General features: G+C 41.5%; 2 protein-coding genes across 4 annotated transcripts; one reads left to right on the top strand and one right to left on the bottom strand.

Moving 5' to 3' along the window:
• The first annotated feature begins 21 nt into the window (after positions 1 to 21).
• On the top strand, positions 22 to 15,443 carry LOC125883021 (uncharacterized). Of its 3 annotated transcripts, XM_049567130.1 has the most exons (7): positions 22 to 496; positions 8,596 to 8,662; positions 9,053 to 9,156; positions 12,883 to 13,101; positions 13,698 to 14,080; positions 14,315 to 14,521; positions 14,651 to 15,443. In XM_049567130.1, exons 5-7 carry the CDS (start codon positions 14,074 to 14,076, stop codon positions 15,106 to 15,108), a joined length of 672 nt encoding a protein of 223 aa, XP_049423087.1. In that variant the 5' UTR covers positions 22 to 496; positions 8,596 to 8,662; positions 9,053 to 9,156; positions 12,883 to 13,101; positions 13,698 to 14,073; the 3' UTR covers positions 15,109 to 15,443. The 3 variants fall into 3 exon arrangements, with proteins under 3 accessions (XP_049423087.1, XP_049423086.1, XP_049423085.1); XM_049567129.1 differs by lacking the exon at positions 9,053 to 9,156 and having other exon boundaries at positions 10,930 to 13,101; XM_049567128.1 differs by lacking the exons at positions 22 to 496; positions 8,596 to 8,662 and having other exon boundaries at positions 8,944 to 10,515; positions 10,930 to 13,101.
• A 1,525-nt stretch (positions 15,444 to 16,968) lies between these two features.
• Positions 16,969 to 21,180, bottom strand: LOC125883030 (uncharacterized). The gene is made up of 2 exons (XM_049567145.1): positions 20,673 to 21,180; positions 16,969 to 17,746 (listed from the first exon to the last, which is right to left on the bottom strand). The coding sequence occupies exon 2, from the start codon at positions 17,705 to 17,707 to the stop codon at positions 17,318 to 17,320; it is 390 nt and encodes a 129-aa protein (XP_049423102.1). The 5' UTR covers positions 17,708 to 17,746; positions 20,673 to 21,180; the 3' UTR covers positions 16,969 to 17,317.
• Between the last annotated feature and the right edge of the window lie 74 nt (positions 21,181 to 21,254).

Below are 21,254 nucleotides of genomic sequence, written 5' to 3' on the forward strand. Positions count from 1 at the left end.
TTAATGTAAATTCAGCAGTGGAAACATCATGTAGTAGTTACTGTGAAATTGTAAACTGGGTCAACCGAATGTGGTATACGATTTTAAGTGTTTCTAGAATGTGTATTTTAGCTGCTTTAGCGTAGTAATTCAGGCGAGATACAGGGTAACTGAAGTCTGAAACGACAGAGTGAGAAGAATATACACTTGCAATTTGCACTTTAAGTGCTACGTTGTCGGTCGTCAATGCAACACAATTCCTACATTTATGGTTACACGGGAACGCATCTCGTCTAGCCGGCAGGTTTCCACCCTGCCTCTGCTGCCATTTCACAAACGTTTCCTTGAACACAGAGACACGTTAAGGGCGCCTGAACTGCTGCACTGAAGGACCGAATATCTACAGAAAGCTTATTTAGGACTACTTAGAGCCTTTTAAGTTCAATGAAGCGAGTTATATGTATAAAACGGTTCAGAGAAGTGTTGCCATTTCAACTCAGCCATTTTTGACATAAAGGTAACGTTAGGCTGTGCTATCCTGAACAGCCTCTGCTGACAACAAAGGACAGTTTATTGACAAATGTATTACATCTATAGGTTTCAGACGGTTTATTGTGTGTACTTGCTGTGTTTTAAAGGGCCAGTGTGTAAAATGGGTTGAAAACAGTGACATCAATGGTCAAATTCTAGATTGCAGGGCTCACTCACTCACCCCTCCCGTCGGGTATATGACGGTGGCCTCGTAGGGACAAAAAGCCTTGCGCACGAGTTTTTCAGGAGTAGGTCTATCTAGCAACGAGGTGAATGTTTATTTAGAAATCTAAGCCATGTTACGATATTGTAATGAATCCCTCACGAGCAGGAGACCAGAGGAGCGTTCGGGAAAAAGGCCAGTTTATTTGAGCACTCCAGAAACTCCGGTAACACTCCAGGGGGTAAAAGACTCCGTCCCAAACTCTGACTCTTCTGGCGTAACACACACGCTCCATAACTTTACACACATACTCGTTTACCATGCCGAGTGGGGACCCCCCTCCCCTCTCTGCTCCACCAACCTCAAGCCCGCACACTGACTGACAGCGTAGCCGGTAAACAGAGCTCAGCTGTTTATTTAGCCTAGCGATCTCTCCGGACTATAGTAGCTGCAATGGACGACTTTGAACGCGATTTTGAAGAGTTTCTTGTAGCGGACACAGACCCAGAGCCATACCTGTTTGAGCTGGAGCATACAGATGAGGAACTCCATGTGTTTGATGCTGAGCGGGCGAGAAGAGAGGCTAAATGCACAGAATGGGATTCGGTGCTACTGCTACCATCGCTGGGGAGATATATCATCAGGAGGAAAAGCGCTGCAGAGAGTGCATCACAAGGAGTGAAGTTGCATCTTCTTTTCCTCGCAGATGACGGTTCGGGTTCATTCTCTCTCTCTCTCTCTCTCTCTCTATATATATATATGTATGTATACAGTACAGGCCAAAAGTTTGGACACACCTTCTCATTCAATGCATTGTAGATTCTCACTGAAGGCATCAAAACTATGAATGAACACGTGGAGTTATGTACTTAACAAAAAAAGGTGAAATAACTGAAAACATGTTTTATATTCTAGTTTCTTCAAAATAGCCACCCTTTGCTCTGATTACTGCTTCTTTTGGCATTCTCTCGATGAGCTTCAAGAGGTAATTGAAATGGTTTTCCAACAGTCTTGAAGAAGTTCCCAGAGGTGTTTAGCACTTGTTGGCCCCTTTGCCTTCACTCTGCGGTCCAGCTCACCCCAAACCATCTCGATTGGGTTCAGGTCCAGTGACTGTGGAGGCCAGGTCATCTGCTGCAGCACTCCATCACTCTCCTTCTTGGTCAAATAGCCCTTACACAGCCTGGAGGTGTGTTTGGGGTCATTGTCCTGTTGAAAAATAAATGATCGTCCAACTAAACGCAAACCGGATGGGATGGCATGTCGCTGCAGGATGCTGTGGTAGCCATGCTGGTTCAGTGTGCCTTCAATTTTGAATAAATCCCCAACAGTGTCACCAGCAAAACACCCCCACACCATCACACCTCCTCCTCCATGCTTCACAGTGGGAACCAGGCATGTGGAATCCATCCGTTCACCTTTTCTGCGTCTCACAAAGACACGCGGTTGGAACCAAAGATCTCAAATTTGGACTCATCAGACCAAAGCACAGATTTCCACTGGTCTAATGTCCATTCCTTGTGTTTCTTGGCCCAAACAAATCTCTTCTGCTTGTTGCCTCTCCTTAGCAGTGGTTTCCTAGCAGCTATTTGACCATGAAGGCCTGATTCGCGCAGTCTCCTCTTAACAGTTGTTCTAGAGATGGGTCTGCTGCTAGAACTCTGTGTGGCATTCATCTGGTCTCTGATCTGAGCTGCTGTTAACTTGCAATTTCTGAGGCTGGGGACTCGGATGAACTTATCCTCAGAAGCAGAGGTGACTCTTGGTCTTCCTTTCCTGGGTCGGTCCTCATGTGTGCCAGTTTCGTTGTAGCGCTTGATGGTTTTTGTGACTCCATTTGGGGACACATTTAAAGTTTTTGCAATTTTCCGGACTGACTGACCTTCATTTCTTAAAGTAATGATGGCCACTTGTTTTTCTTTAGTTAGCTGATTGGTTCTTGCCATAATATGAATTTTAACAGTTGTCCAATAGGGCTGTCGGCTGTGTATTAACCTGACTTCTGCACAACACAACTGATGGTCCCAACCCCATTGCTAAAGCAAGAAATTCCACTAATTAATCCTGATAAGGCACACCTGTGAAGTGGAAACCATTTCAGGTGACTACCTCTTGAAGCTCATCAAGAGAATGCCAAGAGTGTGCAAAGCAGTAATCAGAGCAAAGGGTGGCTATTTTGAAGAAACTAGAATATAAAACATGTTTTCAGTTATTTCACCTTTTTTTGTTAAGTACATAACTCCACATGTGTTCATTCATAGTTTTGATGCTTTCAGTGAGAATCTACAATGTAAATAGTCATGAAAATAAAGAAAACGCATTGAATGAGAAGGTGTGTCCAAACTTTTGGCCTGTACTGTATATATATATATGTATGTATATATATATATATATATATATATATATATATATATATATATATATATATATATATATATATATATATATATAAAAGCATAATTATAAGGCTACGAAAACCAAACGAATTTTATTTTATAGCGATTATACGCTTGTATAAACATATTAATGGGTAGAATATTCAGATTCAGATTCAGATTTGACAATAAATCATGCCAAATATTACACACTGGCCCTTTAAGCATTTGTCTTTCTTAACAATCCCAGCTCCTGCCCCTTCATCTCATTTCCACTTTCCCCTAGAGCTGCTCATAGATCATCCCATTACATAAAGCCCATTAATATGATAACACATATTATCAAATGTTTTTCACATCTACATATTACACACTAGGTAGCCTTCTGCATCTGCTGCTGATGTTCCAGGACACGCTACCAATGCCAGGACTTCAACAAAAGTATGTGGTTATGTTTAGGCAACAAAAGCAAATGGTTAGGTTTATAAAAAAACATCTTGGTTTGGCATTAAGGGAAGCAAACGGCAGGCTCCCGTGTCAAAGTCCAGGATTTGCTGGACCCAGCCACTGCCTCTCCCGCCTGCCCTTTTCACCTTATTTTTCATGGAAACAGGAGCTGTGTTCGAAATCGTTCCCTATCACGGATACAGTGCACTATATAGTGTGTTCGCCACTTTGTAGTGTTGTTCGAATTCTCCGTGGTTAATTTCCTTCACTATATAGTGGACTATAAAATACCCACAATGCACAGCAAATGTGAGTGAACAAACGATGTACCCTACATTTTATTCCCGTATACCACAATGCAATGCTGTCGTCTTTTGCCAGAGGAGAAGAAGAAGAAAAAATTTCAGTTAGTGTCCGAAATCTTGTTCAGTCGTTCCCCATGTAGTGCACTATATAGTAAACACGAAATAGTGAGTGAGTGAGTGAGTGAGTGAGTGAGTGAGTGGACGGTTTCAAACACAGCTACGGAGGCAAAACAGAATGCAGCCAGCTTCCGGTTTTTGTGCGACACTTCCGGTCCAGCACTCTTCACATTGTGTAAATGTCCCACAGTATTTGCTACAGTGACATTACTGCGCGCATGGAAATGTTTACATTACTGAAAGCAATTTTAAGGACTAACTTTAAATATTTGAAGTTAATTGTTAAAGAATAAATCACCTGTAAAGCTGGCGCTGCTCCACATAATTTAAAAGGTAATGTAGCGTCCGCCAGGACATGTGGGAAGGATGACGCAGTTATACGCCAAAACAACCAACAAACAAAAACACGTTAGCTGTAACTCCAACTGTGCACTGCTGCTCTCTCCTCCAGCTCACTCATACACACACCAGCACGCACACTCACACAGCTCTCATCCCCGTCACACTCGCACCCCGCCCCCCTACCATTCAATCCCAAACATGCCATTAACTCACAGAACATTGACATTATAACCAAACACTTACTGCAGGGTCGCTACAGTAACTTAGCCTACACAGAACGGTGGAAATGTCCGTGCAGCTGCAGACGGGTGCGGCTGGATGATGGATGCGTACATGCTGATTCGGGTGCTATCAGAACCGATCCGCGCATCACTATGGCTTAATAATCAACTCAGTCAATAAAAACAACCCGTCCTGTGTTAGGAGTGTATGTCACTGACAGAAAGAAATAAAGAAAAATTTTAAAAAAAGATAAAAAAGCAGTGTACACCTCACATATTTATTTCTCACAGTTGCGCACACGTTTGGCTGGCATGCAGAAGCACTGTCTGTGTTTGTGTGTGTGTGTGTGCCGAGGGTGTGAGCCGCAGCTTCAGCTGCTCAGGTAGAGAGGCTGTGTAGCCCAGTGTGTTTTTTCACTGATTCGGTTCTGCAGGTTCACTGCTGGTACACTGGAGACGGGGATCAAGCAGTTTGTCTCACTCGGGATAGACTGTGCTTTTTTGGTTCATAGTTTTAGTTCTAGTTCATAGAGTTGGTCCTTGTATAATTCCATGTGACAAATAAATGATTGATTGATTGATTGATCGACCCAGGACGTCAGCTATTTTGAAATTACTGAGTATTTTAGGGCATTTTTCGCCATTTACAGGTGCTGTACTTTGACAAACTCTACATGATATAACTCAATGGAATTCAGGTTTTGGCAGTACAGTTTTACGACCTTAATGATGGAAAGTTATCAAAAGCTTGAGTTTTCATTTAACAACATTGTCGAGACGTGGCAGCATTTTTACATGTTGTTTCTAAGCATACATGATCCAATCTGCCCCAAATTTCTCATGCTTGATAAAAATCCCCACCACAACGTGCCAATGTTGAGTTATGGTAAGAGAGCAGCCTACTAGCAACAGGTAATGGCATGTTTTATACTTTAATGTACTCCTCTGGCATGGTTTATACTTTAATGCACTCCTCCTTGCAAGTTGACCAGTCCACTTCAGACTTGTTTATAAAAGGCTTAAGCCCTTGATGATGCTTAATTGTGAAGATTGTAAGTTTTCATCGACAGTGTTGCCATGGCAACATTGTGAATTGCAATGTTCCAACATAACACAGGAAGCTGTTGTAACTTGACTTTGCACAGTCTAGTCGGCCCCAGTTTTCACAAGCTGGATAAGAGTCCAGGCCTGAAGACATCCACAGCACCATAATGACTTACAGTCACAGCCCCATCTACTGACAAAGGAAGTCAGCCTTAAGTGACAAAGATAATTGTTTTACATGAATTTTAGATGGTGTGGTATACACAGTATACAGCAACATAATGTATTATTGGTGTGTGTTCTCAAACTCCACATACTGGATACTGAAAGTGGTTCACAATTCCCAATATGTAATTTCTAGCGGCAGCACTGCATGCAGGAAACAACATAAGTCTTCGACAGTTGCGGAAGTGCACAGCCACGTGAGTCAGCATCCTGACAGCACCCCTGCCCTGTGCAAAGATGCATAGGCCTATTTATCACTGCTTGAAGCTTAATTGTTTTTTTTATTACTTTGTTTTTATTCTGTGTCCTTCTTGATGATGTTGTTATTGTCATTGTTCTGTCTTTGGTCGTTCATTGATTGTTTATCATGTTGTTGTCAGCTGTGCGCAATGATGACTTATTGTTTTCTGAATACTAGGGCTGTAATTAACATTGATTTTTATTATTGATTAATCTGGCAATTGTTTAAATCTCACACATTCTCACTTCCAACTTTGTTTTGCAGATAAAATGTCAGATAATAATGAAAGTGGCCACTAGCAGTTCACAAAAATCTCAGAAACATCTTTAAATGTCTTGTTTTGATTGATTAATTACAGCTTGCACTTTTACTTTAGTACAACACAGTAAAATAAAAGGTACACCAGATGCAGAGTAAATGCCTGACATGACCCTTGTCTGACAGAAATTCTATGTCAGTTTAACATAACTTTTTGTTGTTGTTTGAGCATTTAATTATATATCTAAAAAACATATAAACATTGAGTACACATTTTACAACACTTCTTTAAAAATTCATTCAACTACCAAAATATATTGTGGTTAACTTGGGTTTCTCATTTGTAAGAGAAAGGCGAGGAAGTGTAGACTGGAGGGGGGTCCAAGGGAAATAATTACTAAATAAATTATAGCCTACATGCTGTTGATTCGCTGAGTCACTCAATATTTCAGTTAGGTCTGGCCGATATTACTTAAAATCAATATCACGATTAAGTGAAGCTTTTACCTTGATTACAATTACTTGTGAATGACACATTCGACTCGGGGGAAAAATAGTCGCACCAGAAGAATTATTTACACTCACACCAGTGCTCCCAATTATATATTTGAGGTCGCACAGATGAACTTTTGGTCACATGCGTAAACACACTATAGTTATGTGTATCAAACTTCTTCTAAAATGACTAAAAAGGACTCTCGTTTTTCGAATTAATGTTTAAACGTGTTTATTTTAAATGCACGTGTAGAAATACCAGCTTCAGGGTTTCTGTAACGTTTATTTGTTCACTTTTACCGAGTAACCTACTGACCCCCTATAGACTTCAACTGTATTCGCTAAGCAAAGCTGCAACCCAGCCACTGGACGTACAGACACAAAAAAGATATCGATCATGTTGTCTCAATATGAAAATGATAGAGAAAGGGCATAACTCCCAAATCCTCGGAGTATTCCTTTAAAGGTAAGTTAGCCTTTTTATTTTCAGTGTCTGGGGACATCTTGTGGTGAAACCCCTAAACATCAACTTACTTCAGCAGCTGCCTTTGAAAACATACTCTACCACTTAAAGGGCCAGTGTGTAATATTTGGCATGGTTTATTGTCAAATCTGAATCTGAATCTGAATATTCTACCCATTAATATGTCTATACAAGTGTATAATCGCTATAAAATAAAATTCGTTTGGTTTTCGTAGCCTTATAATTATGCTTTTATATATATATATAGCAAGGGCCTTGCTTTAGAGAGGTCGCCATCTTGCGCCACCATGTATGTAAGGCAGCCCGAGCGGACAATCCAACCAGCCAGAGAACGCGTTTCGCGTGTATAAATGAACCAACGAAGACAGCGGAAGGAAGAAGGAGGAGGAAACAGCAGAGAGTGTTAGTAGTTCATCGACAGAGAGTAGTGAAAAGTTTTTTAAGTTATAAAGTTTGCGAATGGACCACACTTACCACGCAACAGGAGAGAATGAACCCGAACCGTCATATGCGAGGAAAAGAAGACGCAACTTCACTCCTTGTGATGCACTCTCTGCAATGCTTTTCCTCCTGATGATATATCTCCCCAGCGATGGTAGCAGTAGCACCAAATCCCATTCTGTGCATTTAGCCTCTCTTCTTGCCCGCTCAGCATCAAATATATGGAGTTCCTCATCTGTATGCTCCAGCTCAAACAGGTATGGCTCTGGGTCTGTGTCCGCTACAAGAAACTCTTCAAAATCGCGTTCAAAGTCGTCCATTGCAGCTACTATAGTCCGGAGAGATCGCTAGGCTAAATAAACAGCTGAGCTTTGTTTACCGGCTACGCTGTCAGTCAGTGTGCGGGCTTGAGGTTGGTGGAGCAGAGAGGGGAGGGGGGTCCCCACTCGGCATGGTAAACGAGTATGTGTGTAAAGTTATGGAGTGTGTGTGTTACGCCAGAAGAGTCAGAGTTTGGGACGGAGTCTTTTACCCCCTGGAGTGTTACAGGAGTTTCTGGAGTGCTCAAATAAACTGGCCTTTTTCCCGAACGCTCCTCTGGTCTCCTGCTCGTGAGGGATTCATTACAATATCGTAACATGGCTTAGATTTCTAAATAAACATTCACCTTGTCGCTAGATAGACCTACTCCTGAAAAACACGTGCGCAAGGCTTTTTGTCCCTACGAGGCCACCGTCATATACCCGACGGGAGGGGTGAGCGAGTGAGCCCTGCAATCTAGAATTTGACCATTGATGTCACTGTTTTCCACCCATTTTACACACTGGCCCTTTAACCCGTTTCAATATTTAATTTCCTTCTTCCTCTCCTGCTGTCTGACTCTGTTGCTGTCATTTATTCTGTTTTTCTCTCGTCTTGCTCCTTCAGGAAGCTGCAGGGTTGAGGAGAAAGGTGCTTATCCTTGACCTTGTGGCTCTAAGAGGCTCCAAGAGGGGTGAGTGTTTAATTCTCACAGTTGAACAGTTGTGATCATGGATCACTGCTCATCTCTCCTCCACTTTTGCAGATGCGTTAGGTTTCATATACTGTTTCCACTGAGGTGTATTGTTGCATGCCGCCTGTGACAAAATCAAGTATGATGTATATGTGTGTATAGATATATATATATATATATATATATATATATTCATATATATGTATATATATATATATATATGTATATATTTTCATATACACATACATATATATATATACACACACACACACACACACACATATATATCACACATATATATCCCCTTGTGTTTCTAAAAAAAATTTAAAAGGTTTTTGGGTCTGTGAATGCATTGCAGGCAGAACTCGTCATTAGTTTTTCTTTTCTCAGCAGCAGACTGTGGAGTTTGAGTCGCTGGGTTGATAATTGATAAGATCATCTGATTAGAGCTGATCAGATCAGATCGATGGGCAAGATGAGCAGTAGCTTCAGAGGTGAGTGAAAGCAAATTTTTAGAACGAGGGCGGGGAACGGTTAGATTTCACTTACACTGTGCCTGGTGTTCTGCTGATCCGTCTGTACTCAGAGTACGCCCTGCACTCTGAGAGCGGGATGCAATGATTAACTTAATGGAATATATATTCCAACAGCGCACCTAATGAACAGTCCTCAGTGCTCATGGAGAGTTAGTAGTGTCCCACACAGTGGAAGTAAACAATTTGCAATTATGCGGTCAGTGTCTTACACCTCTAGACCACCAGGACTCACTAAATATTGGATAGGAATTTTGAGTCTTTGTTGCTGAAGACTCCCTAATTTGTACATGCAGTTTAAAGTAGAGGTGTAAATGTATAGTTTTAGTCATTGTCAAAAATAAAGCAGTTCCAGAAGATGGACGAATTTGGATCCTGCTGTTTGACTTGGTCACTTGCCCTCGTAAGATAAAGGCTCGGACATACCCTCCGCATTGAATGCCTTCAGACAGCTGCAGTCAAGTGGACATGCTCGCAGTTCTGTTTTAGTAGAGTTCTCTGCAGTCTGAAACAATTACAGCTGGAAACAAACTGACCCATGTGAGTTGAAGCCTGAACCCGGCCCATCTGAGATCATCACATAAAATACCGAGCCTAAGCCTGACCAAGCCCGATACCCCCCAAAAAGCACTAGTCAGCTTCTATCGCCCGGAACACACTATCCGTGTCCATGCAGTAAAAAAGAAGGCTGAGAGGGTGGACTTAACCGTCTTTGTACTCCTGACTTTGGGTGAAAGTCAAACTAAACATTTATTAGCCCCTTTTCCACTGCAGGAACTTTTATCATTTACCTGGCATTTTGAAAAACCTCAGTGTGTTTCCCCCGAAATTGTGCCAGTGCTGAACTCCTCCACATACACACACATCCACACACACACACACACACATACACACACACGTGTACATGTAACCGGGATGAAAATCTATTTAATCCAAGGAGGACGTCCGTTATTTAATGGTTATTTTATGTTATGTTATGTTCATTATTAATATAACAAAGTCTGCCATATGAGTGCGTAAGTTCCGGTCACGTAGTGTTGCGTCGTCACGTACGTACCTGGGAGGCCGCGGCTGTCCAATCGCGTCGCTCGTAGCGCCTGTTACAAGCTGTCTGCTCCGTCTCTCATTCAGAAGGTGAGGGGAAGCATGCGGAGCAACTGCTACAGGTCGGTCGCTACAAACAAATACTATTTTCACTCATAAATTCTTGGTTATATCATTCTAAATGCCGCTGTTAGATCATTCAACCCTTTTAGACATCAACCAGCGTCGGGGAGGGATAAGTTGGTCGTGTGGTGCGTTGGATATATTCTGGAATTGGTGAGTCTGCCTGTTTGTTGTTAGCGTTAGCACATGTCAATGCATTTATATGGACTGGCTACGGCACACCTAGCTTCTAAATGCTAATGCTGGCTTTTGAATCCATAGTAATGAGTGTCATAAGATTGATGTGCCACTACAGCACAATTATAGAATGTTTACTTTGATTTGTGAATAATTTTGTGAATGTTGACATATTATTTAAGAAATGAGTGACACTAATTTGGGAAGATTTGTCATGCTTATTTATGAAGTGGATTGATGTTAAGGTGTTTAAACCAATCTCTTTATTGAGAGATGGTTATTCTATTGTTGCTCATGACGTATTGAATTATGTATTAATTATGGTGTACACTGAATATAACTAGTTAGTGAAATGTTTTATTGAAATATGGTCCTGTTTACATTATACAGGCTAGGTGCTTGTACGGACGCAGAATCGAATCGATGGCGAGCTAAGACACTGGCTTGGAGCCAAGCAATCCCAGTTAAGAGCTCTCCTGGTCTGGTAGGAGGCTCTGGCAGCCTTGTTCCCCCCTCACCTTCTCTTACACCCACACACACACACACGCACTCGCACTTTGAGGCTTCTAGCCCATGGACAGTTGACATATTGGACTCTACCTTTGCGACGCACATGCTGGACTGTTTTGAGCGCCTCATCCTCTATGAATTCTGTGCCTTTGCGATACGCAACATCGTGTGTGGAACGGCTGCCATATTGGCTACAACTGAGACTGGTTTTGATTTGAATGTTGTTGATGCATCAGACGTGTCAAGTGCACTTTTCTATTTAATTCATGTACTCTGCAGACTGTAAATATTGGGGTCACTGTATGTATTGTCACGCATTAATATATGGTACCAACCGCATCTGAAGTGCTGTTTGTTGTGTTTTATTGTACCACTACCTCTAAGAATCGAACCTGTCTTCTGTAGACCTAGGCCCAAAAGCTAGCTTAATACTAATATAATAATCATACCATATCACCATAATTTAGCCTGTGTACTTGCTACATACACGACACAGTAACCAGTGAACAGCCGAGCAGCCGCGGTGGAAAGAAGTGAAGATAACTCAAAAATTACTCGAGTTGACGGCAGCTACACTTGTTACTGTAAGTGAAATTAAACCTTAGCGAGTCAGAAGCCAATACTTTATCAATACATGTGTTCTGCAAACATGAACACGTAAACATGTACAGTAGACAGCGTTATTGAATATGCCCCGTCCACAGTCTTTCATCCACCGTCACTAATGTTATGTCTTACATAAGGACAGCACGCTAGTTTGGCTGATAATGAATTGTTACTAACAAGCTCAAATGACAGCTGTCTGTTTGTAGAGTAACTTAGTTTGACACTTATCTTAAAATACTTTTAAACTTAGCTGTTGGCTGAGACAAACAGCCCTTACTCTCTACACCAGCACTATGTCACCAGCCAAGAAGCTGGCGGAGCCAAATATAGGGCACACGTGGAATCATCTATGTCATGCGCCTGATTTGAATACATTTTCCGGAACTTTGAGGTACGGTGGAAACGCAAACCACACAGATTACCAGGAATTCTTTTACCCAGGTAAATGAATTCCTGGTAATAAAAGTTCCTGGAAATGTTGGTTGAAAAGGGGCAAATGCTGCTGGATCTAGGGTGAATGTCAGTCAAACATCCAAAAGTAATTTCACTGAGGTGAGGTGGCTGTGGATGGCTTGACAGCAGTGTTTTGTAGGGATGCCCAATCGGGGCCAATCAAGGCATTTTTTGACTGACTGGGATCCGCTATATCGAGCTATATATAGAGGATCCAATTCTTTGTTTAACTTCAGCTATCATGTAGATGTTTTTACTTGTGAAGCTGTTGGGATTCACAGGACCACAGATCATTTGTTATTTGTTAAAATCTAAACTGGACATGTGATGGCTTTTCTCCCCTGCATGCTCTTTGTTATTTAAACAAAGACAGCTATTTGACACTCATCTCCACAGGGGGTCACCTCACACCTCCCAGTGAGACCAGTCGTCAAACTTGATTGGACAGTACTGTTACAGTTACATGCCCCTCTGTGATCTCACTGTAAGAAACTCTAAGATAAGTCCTGCATTCTCTCAGAGTCTTCCTCTTTTCTGCTGGGCCTGGAACAGCCCAGATGCTCTCTTAAGCCTGATTTATGGTCCTGCGTTAAATCAATGACCTAGCTACGTCATTGCCGTGACGCCGTCGTGAACCCTTCAAACTTCTCCGTCACTCCAGTTCGTCGCGGTGCAATTCACCGCCAGAGCGGTAGGGGGCTGCGTTCCTTTCCTGAATGGTTATCGTCGTCTCTAGTTGATTCTTTGTTTAGCTTCCGTTTTTTCCGGTCACAGTGAACAATGGTGACCGAGAGAGAGAGAGAATCTTGCTGGAGCTGGAGTTGTTGGATGTCGAAGAATGTTAATACTGCAACATCTACATCGCAACAGAAGAAGGAGGAGGAGAAGTAGGAGATGTGATGTGCACCCACTGAACCAATCGAGGCAGAATACGGGCGAATTTTCAGTGCTTGTTCGACCTCTATGAGACCTGGACGAAGAAATGCACTTCAGGTAACTATAGTTCTCAGGCATCATGCCTGATTTCAGGCATAGAGCAGTCTCAAATTCATATGATACTTATTTCAGATGTCTTGTTACCATTGTTTTATTACGTGATGTGTATTTAATGTTTTATGTAGGACTAACGAGATGGAAATTAGCTTTCTGCTAAATCTGGTGTGCCCATCTTCTCGTTTCTTGTAAATGATCAATGCAAGCACATGTCCCTAAACTAACTAAATAAATAAATAAAATAAAGAAATAGTATGGAAGCCCATTTCCACCAGTAAAATAAAAATAAAAAATCCCCATGCAGAGTCATAATTATGACATTTGAGTTTAAAAGTTGAAGTTATGTGATAAAATGTTGAATAGAAAAGTTATAGTTTAGAGATAAAGTCAAAATTATGAGATAAAATGTTAAAATTATGAGATAAAAAGATATTTATGAGGTAATTATGACCTTTTATCTCATAATTTTGATTTATCATGGGGATTTTTTTTGCTTTTACTTGTGGAAATGTGCTTGCATTGTATACATTTTCTCCTGGACAACTTTTCAGGCTTACAAATCTTTTCTTGCTTTTTTTTCTTGTTTGCTCTTGCAGGTACTTTAGAATGTCAGCAAGTCACACACTCCATGCCTGTTGATGTTGCCCAGAGACTTGCAGTCACTTTGAGAATTTTAGCGTCTGGTGGCAGCCAACAGGCTGTTGCAGCAAGCTACAAGTTGTCCTCCAGCACTGTGTCTGCTGTACTGTCAGAGGTCTGCAAAGCTTTATGGAGGGCCCTGCAGCCTGAATTTCTTCCATGCCCTTCAACTAGCCAGTGGGAAGCTATTGCTGCAGACTTTTGGCGATTGTGGAACTCCCGAACTGCATAGGAAGCATAGGAAGCACGTCAACATAAAGGCACCGCCACGCTCCGGGAGTGACTACTTCAGCTACAAGGGTTGTCACTCCATTGTTATGATGGCAACGTGCGATGCAAGGTATTTGCTTTTTCATTATTATTATTATTATTATTATTATTATTATTTTATTATTTTCATTAAAAACGAACAACATACAGACAGTATACAAGAAAACAGCAAACAACAGAAGACCCAGGGGTTACATTACATAAAAAAAAGTTGTATTGGGTACAGATATTTAGTGTTTTATTATCCTTTAGATCAGTCAAACTATTAAGTAACTTAAAATAATGCTCAATTCCTTTCTGATAGGTATCGCTTCACCATGTTGGACGTGGGCGGATATGGAAGGAAAAGCGATGGGGGCATTTTCAAGGAGAGCAAATTTGGTTCGATGCTGCCATGAGCTCAATGTGCCCGCACCAGCAAAACTCCCCGGAACAGAAGTCCAGATCCCCCATGTGATTGTCGGCGATGCTGCCTTCCCCCTAGACTGCAATCTCATGCGTCCCTTCCCAGGTATGGCACAGACTTAATTTCACACTTAATTTTCTTTGTAATGGCCACTTACTTTTGTTTGTAATTCACATGATTGTGACGCAACAATCTTCTCTTTATTAATACTCTACTGTGTACTTTCCTATTCAGGGACAAATCTTAGCATGGAGAAGCAGACCTTCAATTACCGTCTTTCCATAGCCAGGTGGGTTACTGAAAACAGCTTTGGAATCATGGTGGCAAGGTGGAGGATTCTTCGGCGACATGTTGAGTTCCTGCCAGAGAAGGCCGTGGATGTTGTAAAGGCATGTGTTGTCCTGCACAACTACCTGGCCTACACCGACAAACTGAACACACCAGAGACCAGATACATACCACCAAGCTTTGCAGACTCGGATTCAGGTGGATCAGTGGAGCCTGGGGAGTGGCGACGACTGGTAACAGGGGACTCAAATCTGGTGGGATCCATAGATCCCTCACAGATGTCAAGGAGCCGTTCCACCAGAGCTGCCCAGGCTGTCCGCAATGATTTGACTGCCTTCTTTCAGTCACTGCAGGGAATTGTGCCATGGCAGAACGACATAGTGTGCAGTGGCACTCTTGGCTAGTACAGATCAAATTCTGAATACTGAAAGTACATTGAGTCAGTGAGGAAAAACTGAGTCATGATATTATTGAAATTGCTCATATTGCTGTCATCATGTTTTGTAAATGGATGTTTTGGGAATAAACAAGTCCAAATGTGTGCAGTGATAAATGTTTCGATGTTTTCATAGTGTCAATATTTTCATCTATGAAATATTCAAAATTGTGTATCATTATTTCCCAGAGGCCAGTGCAACATTCCTTTTGAGTGGAGCAAAATAAATACAATTTATTTCCTCATCCTAGTATTGTTTTTGTAATTCCACTAACAACAGCTATAGGTGATAACGAGAGAAAAATTCACATTCACGGTTCACATTCACTTCGGGATGGTTAAAATTGTTTTTCATGATGATGATGAAAAAAGGTAGTCTGGAGCCCTGGTTTTCAGAATGGTGTACATTTTTAACTACCATGTGAATGTGAATAAATTTCAGTTTTTTCCCATGTAATGTGGGAATGTAATGTGCAGGAAGTACAAAAGGGCAAAAATCCAACATTAATAAAAACTCAAATATAACAAGTTAACCTATTAATATACCTATATAGGTGTGTGTATATAAAAAAGAAACTATATTAAACTATTATATGAACCAAAACAGTGCAAGACTGGTACATTAATGTACAAGTATAAAGTGTAACTCGCATTAAAACAGGTGAATATTTAAACATATATAATTCATGTTTATTAGGGTTCACTTGTTTTAATGAGTTACATTTTTACACTTTAAAGGGAAATTTCGGTTTATTTCAGCCTGTCTCCCATCGTCCTAAATTTGTTTCAAGTGACTAGTGACATAAAAATAATAGTTAGCATGTTAGCCGTTAGCCTAGATACAGCCGGGGTGCATTAGTAGCGTCAGACCTGTTAAAACGTAAGTCAACGGGCATACCTTCAAGTGCAAAGTTAGTCCACTAAACAAGCTTTTTTTCCACAAAGACCGCCTCATATCATTAGGATAAATGTCAGAGAACATATAGAAAACAACATGTAAACGTGTTGTCTTACCTTACCGGTGTGCTGCCACGTTTGTTTATCATATAGCTCTGCTTTCCAAAACGCGGCCGAAATATCGCAAGAACAAGCAGCGATCTCATAGCGTGCCTGAACAAGCAGCAACAGCTGGAAGGATACACTGACGAAGAGCTTCGTGAAATTGAAGAACGGAGGAAGAGAGAGAGAGAGAGAGAGAGAGAGAGAGAGAGAGAGAGAGAGAGAGAGACGCAACAGATAGAGGACGAATGGCTGCTGCAAGGCTGCGTAGCTCTGGAGATTGGTGGTGTACCTGTGAGGAATGCTTCTGTTGTAAGGAATGGGACTGGTTGCAGCCTTATTTTCAAGGTCTGGATGTGACCGAGGACGAGACACCTCCACCTGGAGTAACGTTAGTATCCAGCTGGACTTTATCTAGAGCTGGCGAGATATATTTTGGCCGAGCTTTGGAAAGCAGAGCTAGAGGGATAAACAAACATGGCACCACACCGGTAAGGTAAGACAACACGTTTACATGTCGTTTTCTGTATGTTCTCTGACATTTATCCTAATAATAAGAGGCAGTCTTTGTGGAAAAAAAGCTTGTTTAGTGGACTAACTTTGCACTTGAAGGTATGCCCGTTCACTTACGTTTTAACAGGTCTGATGCTACTAATGCGCACCGGCTATATCTAGGCTAACGGCTAACATGCTAACTATTATTTTTATGTCACTAGTCACTTGAAACAAATTTAGGACGATAGGAGACAGGTTGAAATAAACCGAAATTTCGCTTTAATAGATTATATGATATTTGATAATATATTATGATATATGATAATATATTATCATATACCTAATAATTGATGAAAATACAAATACATGAAATTCTCAGAGTCAGAATCAGATTCAGAGTGGACTTTATTGCAATAACAACAAAGAAACTTGTAAAGTATAAACTTAAGTATATGTGCAAGAAAAGTAAACAAAGGTGCGTTGATGCAAAATTAGAAAGGTGCATTAACATAACAAATTAACAAAAGAGATAACCCACAACCAAAAAAATCACACAAACACACACACAAAGGAAAGAGCACTTTTATCTTAAAGTTCACTGCTGCTTCACGCTGTCATGCAGTAGCTGAAGAACTTTAAACATGATGTCAGGCCGCTTCTCATCAGGCACCCTCCTGAGAAAATCAGCCAGTCTCACCAAACCTGGAGCACTCATCCCTGGTGTCCTGTGCCAACTTCTGGTGCAGTTCCAACCGCTTGTCGTGAAACTCAGCCAGCTGCTTCATGAACAGCTCGTCCTGGTTCCTGCGCTTCCTTTTCTGTCCCATCTGTGACACAGGAGAGGACAGCGGGGACAGCAGCGGGGACAGCAGCGGGGATGGCGTGGACGTCGAGGGCAGTGGGGACGGCTGAGTGGACGCTGAGGGCAGCAGGGACGGCTGAGTGGACGCCGAGGGCAGCAGGGATGGCTGAGTGGACGCCGAGGGCAGCAGGGATGGCTGAGTGGACACCGAGGGTTGCTGTGAGCAGGATGAGGGTGGAGGGTCATCTGAGGAGGGTGACGATGGCTCCATGCTGGATGCTGGAGATGTTTGGAGAGAGGGGCTTCCTTCCTGTGATAGTGAAAAAGGAGACATTTTAGTAAAATGCAACATACACATTAATGCAGCATTACTACTAATTCAAAAATATCTCATAATAACACACAGAGGGAGCATTTTACTACACAATGAGTACTTTTAAGTACATTATGCTGATAATATTTACGTACTTTAACTTAAATAAGGTTGTGAATGCAGGACTTTAACTTGTAGTGGAGTACACACTGTGGTATTAGTATTTTTGATGTAATATTTTTGATGTTCCCTACAAAGCTTTTATGCAGAAACATGTGGAGTGCAGCTGTCTCCAACTCTCCGCTGTCCTTTTCTCCTCAGAGACTTTCCCTCAAGACAACAACAAGGCCAAAACGATTAAAGGGAGGGTTTGTTATTTTAGACCTATTTACTTCTTTGTGAATAAATAGATTCAGTTCAATTCAATTTTATTTTTAAAGCCAAATATCACAAATCACAATTTGCCTCAGAGGGCTTTACAGCATACAACATCCCTCTGTCCTTGGATTCTAACAGTGAGTAAGGAAAAACTCCCCCCAAGAAAACCTTTAACAGGGAAAAAAATGGTAGAAACCTCAGGAAGAGCAACTGAGGATGGATCCCTCTTCCAGGACGGACAGATGTGCAATAGATGTTGTGTGTACTGTACACACTGTGTGTGTTGTAAATAAACCTTAAGGAAAAGCTTGGATGCAGGGTTTTTTTCTTATTGCATTGCAGAGCTTTTCAATCTTCAAGCATATCCATTGGAATGGTTTTAATTGAATGAAATTAAATGTACTGTATCATCTAGGAAAATAGAAGTATTGGAACGGGGCTCCGTTTTAGCAGATACTTCATATTAAATGACTCGGATCAGCATCGGGGCAAAAAAACTTGATCAGGACATTTTAGTGTTTAGGACTGGACTGTAGTGTGGAACAAGAGACTTGAGCATGGGCAGCAGGCATGCTATGCATACAGTCTGCACAGTCACTAAAAAAGGGCTGCACGTAGACGTGTGCATAAGGGTCTGTGCGGACCCTCACTACATGGGTGGATGAAGACAGTTCCATCACGCAGACAAAGTGGACCCTTGCGGATGTGGAAACTATGAATTGGCCCTTTGTTGTTCCGAGTCAACCAGAATCTAATCCAAAATAACAGTTTTCAAAATTTCTCTACAAAACACACATTAAAAGAAGTCACAGCAGCTGATGACACCTTAATCATGGTAGACTTTGTATTTCTAGAGGGACGGTGAGAGCCTCAACCCAATCACCAGAATAAATGTTGGCCTTGTTCATTTCTGCAAACCACAGATTTGTTATATTTGTATCTTATCATGGTTATTGTTAGGAAAAAATCATGATTGGGCTTAAAATACCTGATTTTGTGGGCAGCAAATGATGTGATGTCTTGGTAAAAAGGAACCGCTTTTTATGACATTATCTTTAGTTACAACACTGAGACGGGCCACCTAAAAACAACTGGTTTTGTTGTTTGTTGGTCTGGAACAGTGGTCTGCTACTTGGCAAACGTCTTGCCTATGTGTCACACCATCCACCATCCCCTTCACCTCCTGACGACAAAGTCATCTCATATATTCCGTCAATTTAGAAACGTTGATATAACATGCATGAAACGTACAAAGGTAACATATTTGGGGTTTGCAGAAACATAAAATGCCAACATTTTCTTCTGGCAACTGGGCTGAGAGCTTTTGTAGTCATGTCATCATTCAAGTCTTAGTCTTGATTTATTATTGTGTCCTTAGGGGTTAAAGCATAGCTACAAAGCCTTCAAACAGATGCCATAGCTTCACCATAGACTTTTGCTTTTGCTGACATGTCCTCAAGAATGTGACAAACTGCATGTCAGGGCTACAGTGACTACAGAGAAAACTGCGAATGGTCATCTTTGGCTGCTTGTGTTCTTGATAAAAGGTATCTTATGCTGGTGGCAAATAGGTAGTTGAAAAAGGCTCAGTGATCTGCTCCCCAGGTGATCCCTCCAGTGTGCTCTGGGTCTGCCACGGAGCCTCCTACCAGCTGGACATGCCCGGAACACCTCTAATAAGAGGTGCCCAGGAGGCTCCCTGATCAGATGCTGGAACCACCTCAACTTGCCACTTTTGACACAAAGAAGCAGCAGCTCTACTCCGAGGTCTCTCTGGATGTCTGAGCTCCTTCCTCTGCCTCTGAGGCTGAGCCCAGCTACCCTTCGGAAAAAATAATTTCAGCCACTTGTATTCTTGATCTCATTCTTTTGGTCATTACCCACAGCTCTCGGCCATAGGTGAGAGTTGGGACGTAGATGAACCAGTAAATTGAAAACTTTGCCTTCTGGCTCAACTCTCTTTTCACCACGACAGTCTGGCACAGAGCCCGCGTCACTGCAGACGCCACACCAAACTGCCTATTCATCTCACACTTCACTCTACCCTCACTCGTGAACAAGACTCTGATATTAACATTAACTCTGTCCCAACCCAGTCTACTGTTGCAGTATTGATACCAATAGGTAAAATCCATCCATGGTGCAAGGACGATATTGGCGCCACCATCCAGTGGCCATTAGAGGAACTGCATCTTAGTGCATTCCTGCATTGACTTCATCATTCAGAGCTGTAGAGGCAGAAATAATTTTCATTGGTTGAGTTCAACTTCAGTGACTAAAATGTAAACACCTACAGCCTCTCAAAACATCCCACACTTGGCCCTTACTATCTTTATTAGCAGTCTAAGCCGTGTTTTTCTCGCTTCCTCTTTGGCCTCAGACTGCCTATCACCATCATGCTGCAACCTGACCTGCTGCCTGGGTTTGATCAGAAAACGGTTCAGAAGATAGAAAAGCACATGATTGTTAGTGGAGTGGTCTTCCTTTATCAATGCTCACTCACCAAGGTGCTGAGGGAGATAAAGACAGGGATTGTATCACTTACATCAGAACACTGTAAATGTCCCTGTTTTGAATGGAGTCTTGCTTGTATGTGTGTTAGTTGGAGCAGACTGAAGCTGGCAGTAAGGACGTAATTACAGGTATGGCAACTGGCAAACCTATTGTATCAGGGTTATAATAGAAGCAGAATATCCAACCAAAAAAGTAGCCTGATACAAGTAGGCAAGAGGCTAAGATGGTAATTGCACCACAATGCTCTTTCTGTTCAGCCGATTTAAGTCTACCTCTAAAAATAATTCTCCTAAACTCAGTGTGTCTAAAACCAGGGCTAAAAATTAAGTTTTTGGCCACCGGCCAAGCATATTTTTTACCAGCCAAAATAATGAATTGCCTTTTTCTGTCACATGTACATTTGTTTCAGTACTTTTCATTGAGATAATACAGTATTATGTTGAATACAAGCTTAAAGAAGCCAGAGTGAAATTTGAAGCAAAATTAGTTTATATATTATAAATATTATATATATATATTATTATAAGTTTTGAGCTCAAAATTCCATTTGCACTTTGTACTTCAAACATTTGTACTTCAAACATAACAGTAATTTGCAGTAACATAGCAGGCT

The sequence above is a fragment of the Epinephelus fuscoguttatus genome, linkage group LG22 (assembly GCF_011397635.1).
Source record: "Epinephelus fuscoguttatus linkage group LG22, E.fuscoguttatus.final_Chr_v1".
Classification (NCBI taxonomy): Eukaryota; Metazoa; Chordata; class Actinopteri; order Perciformes; family Serranidae; genus Epinephelus; species Epinephelus fuscoguttatus.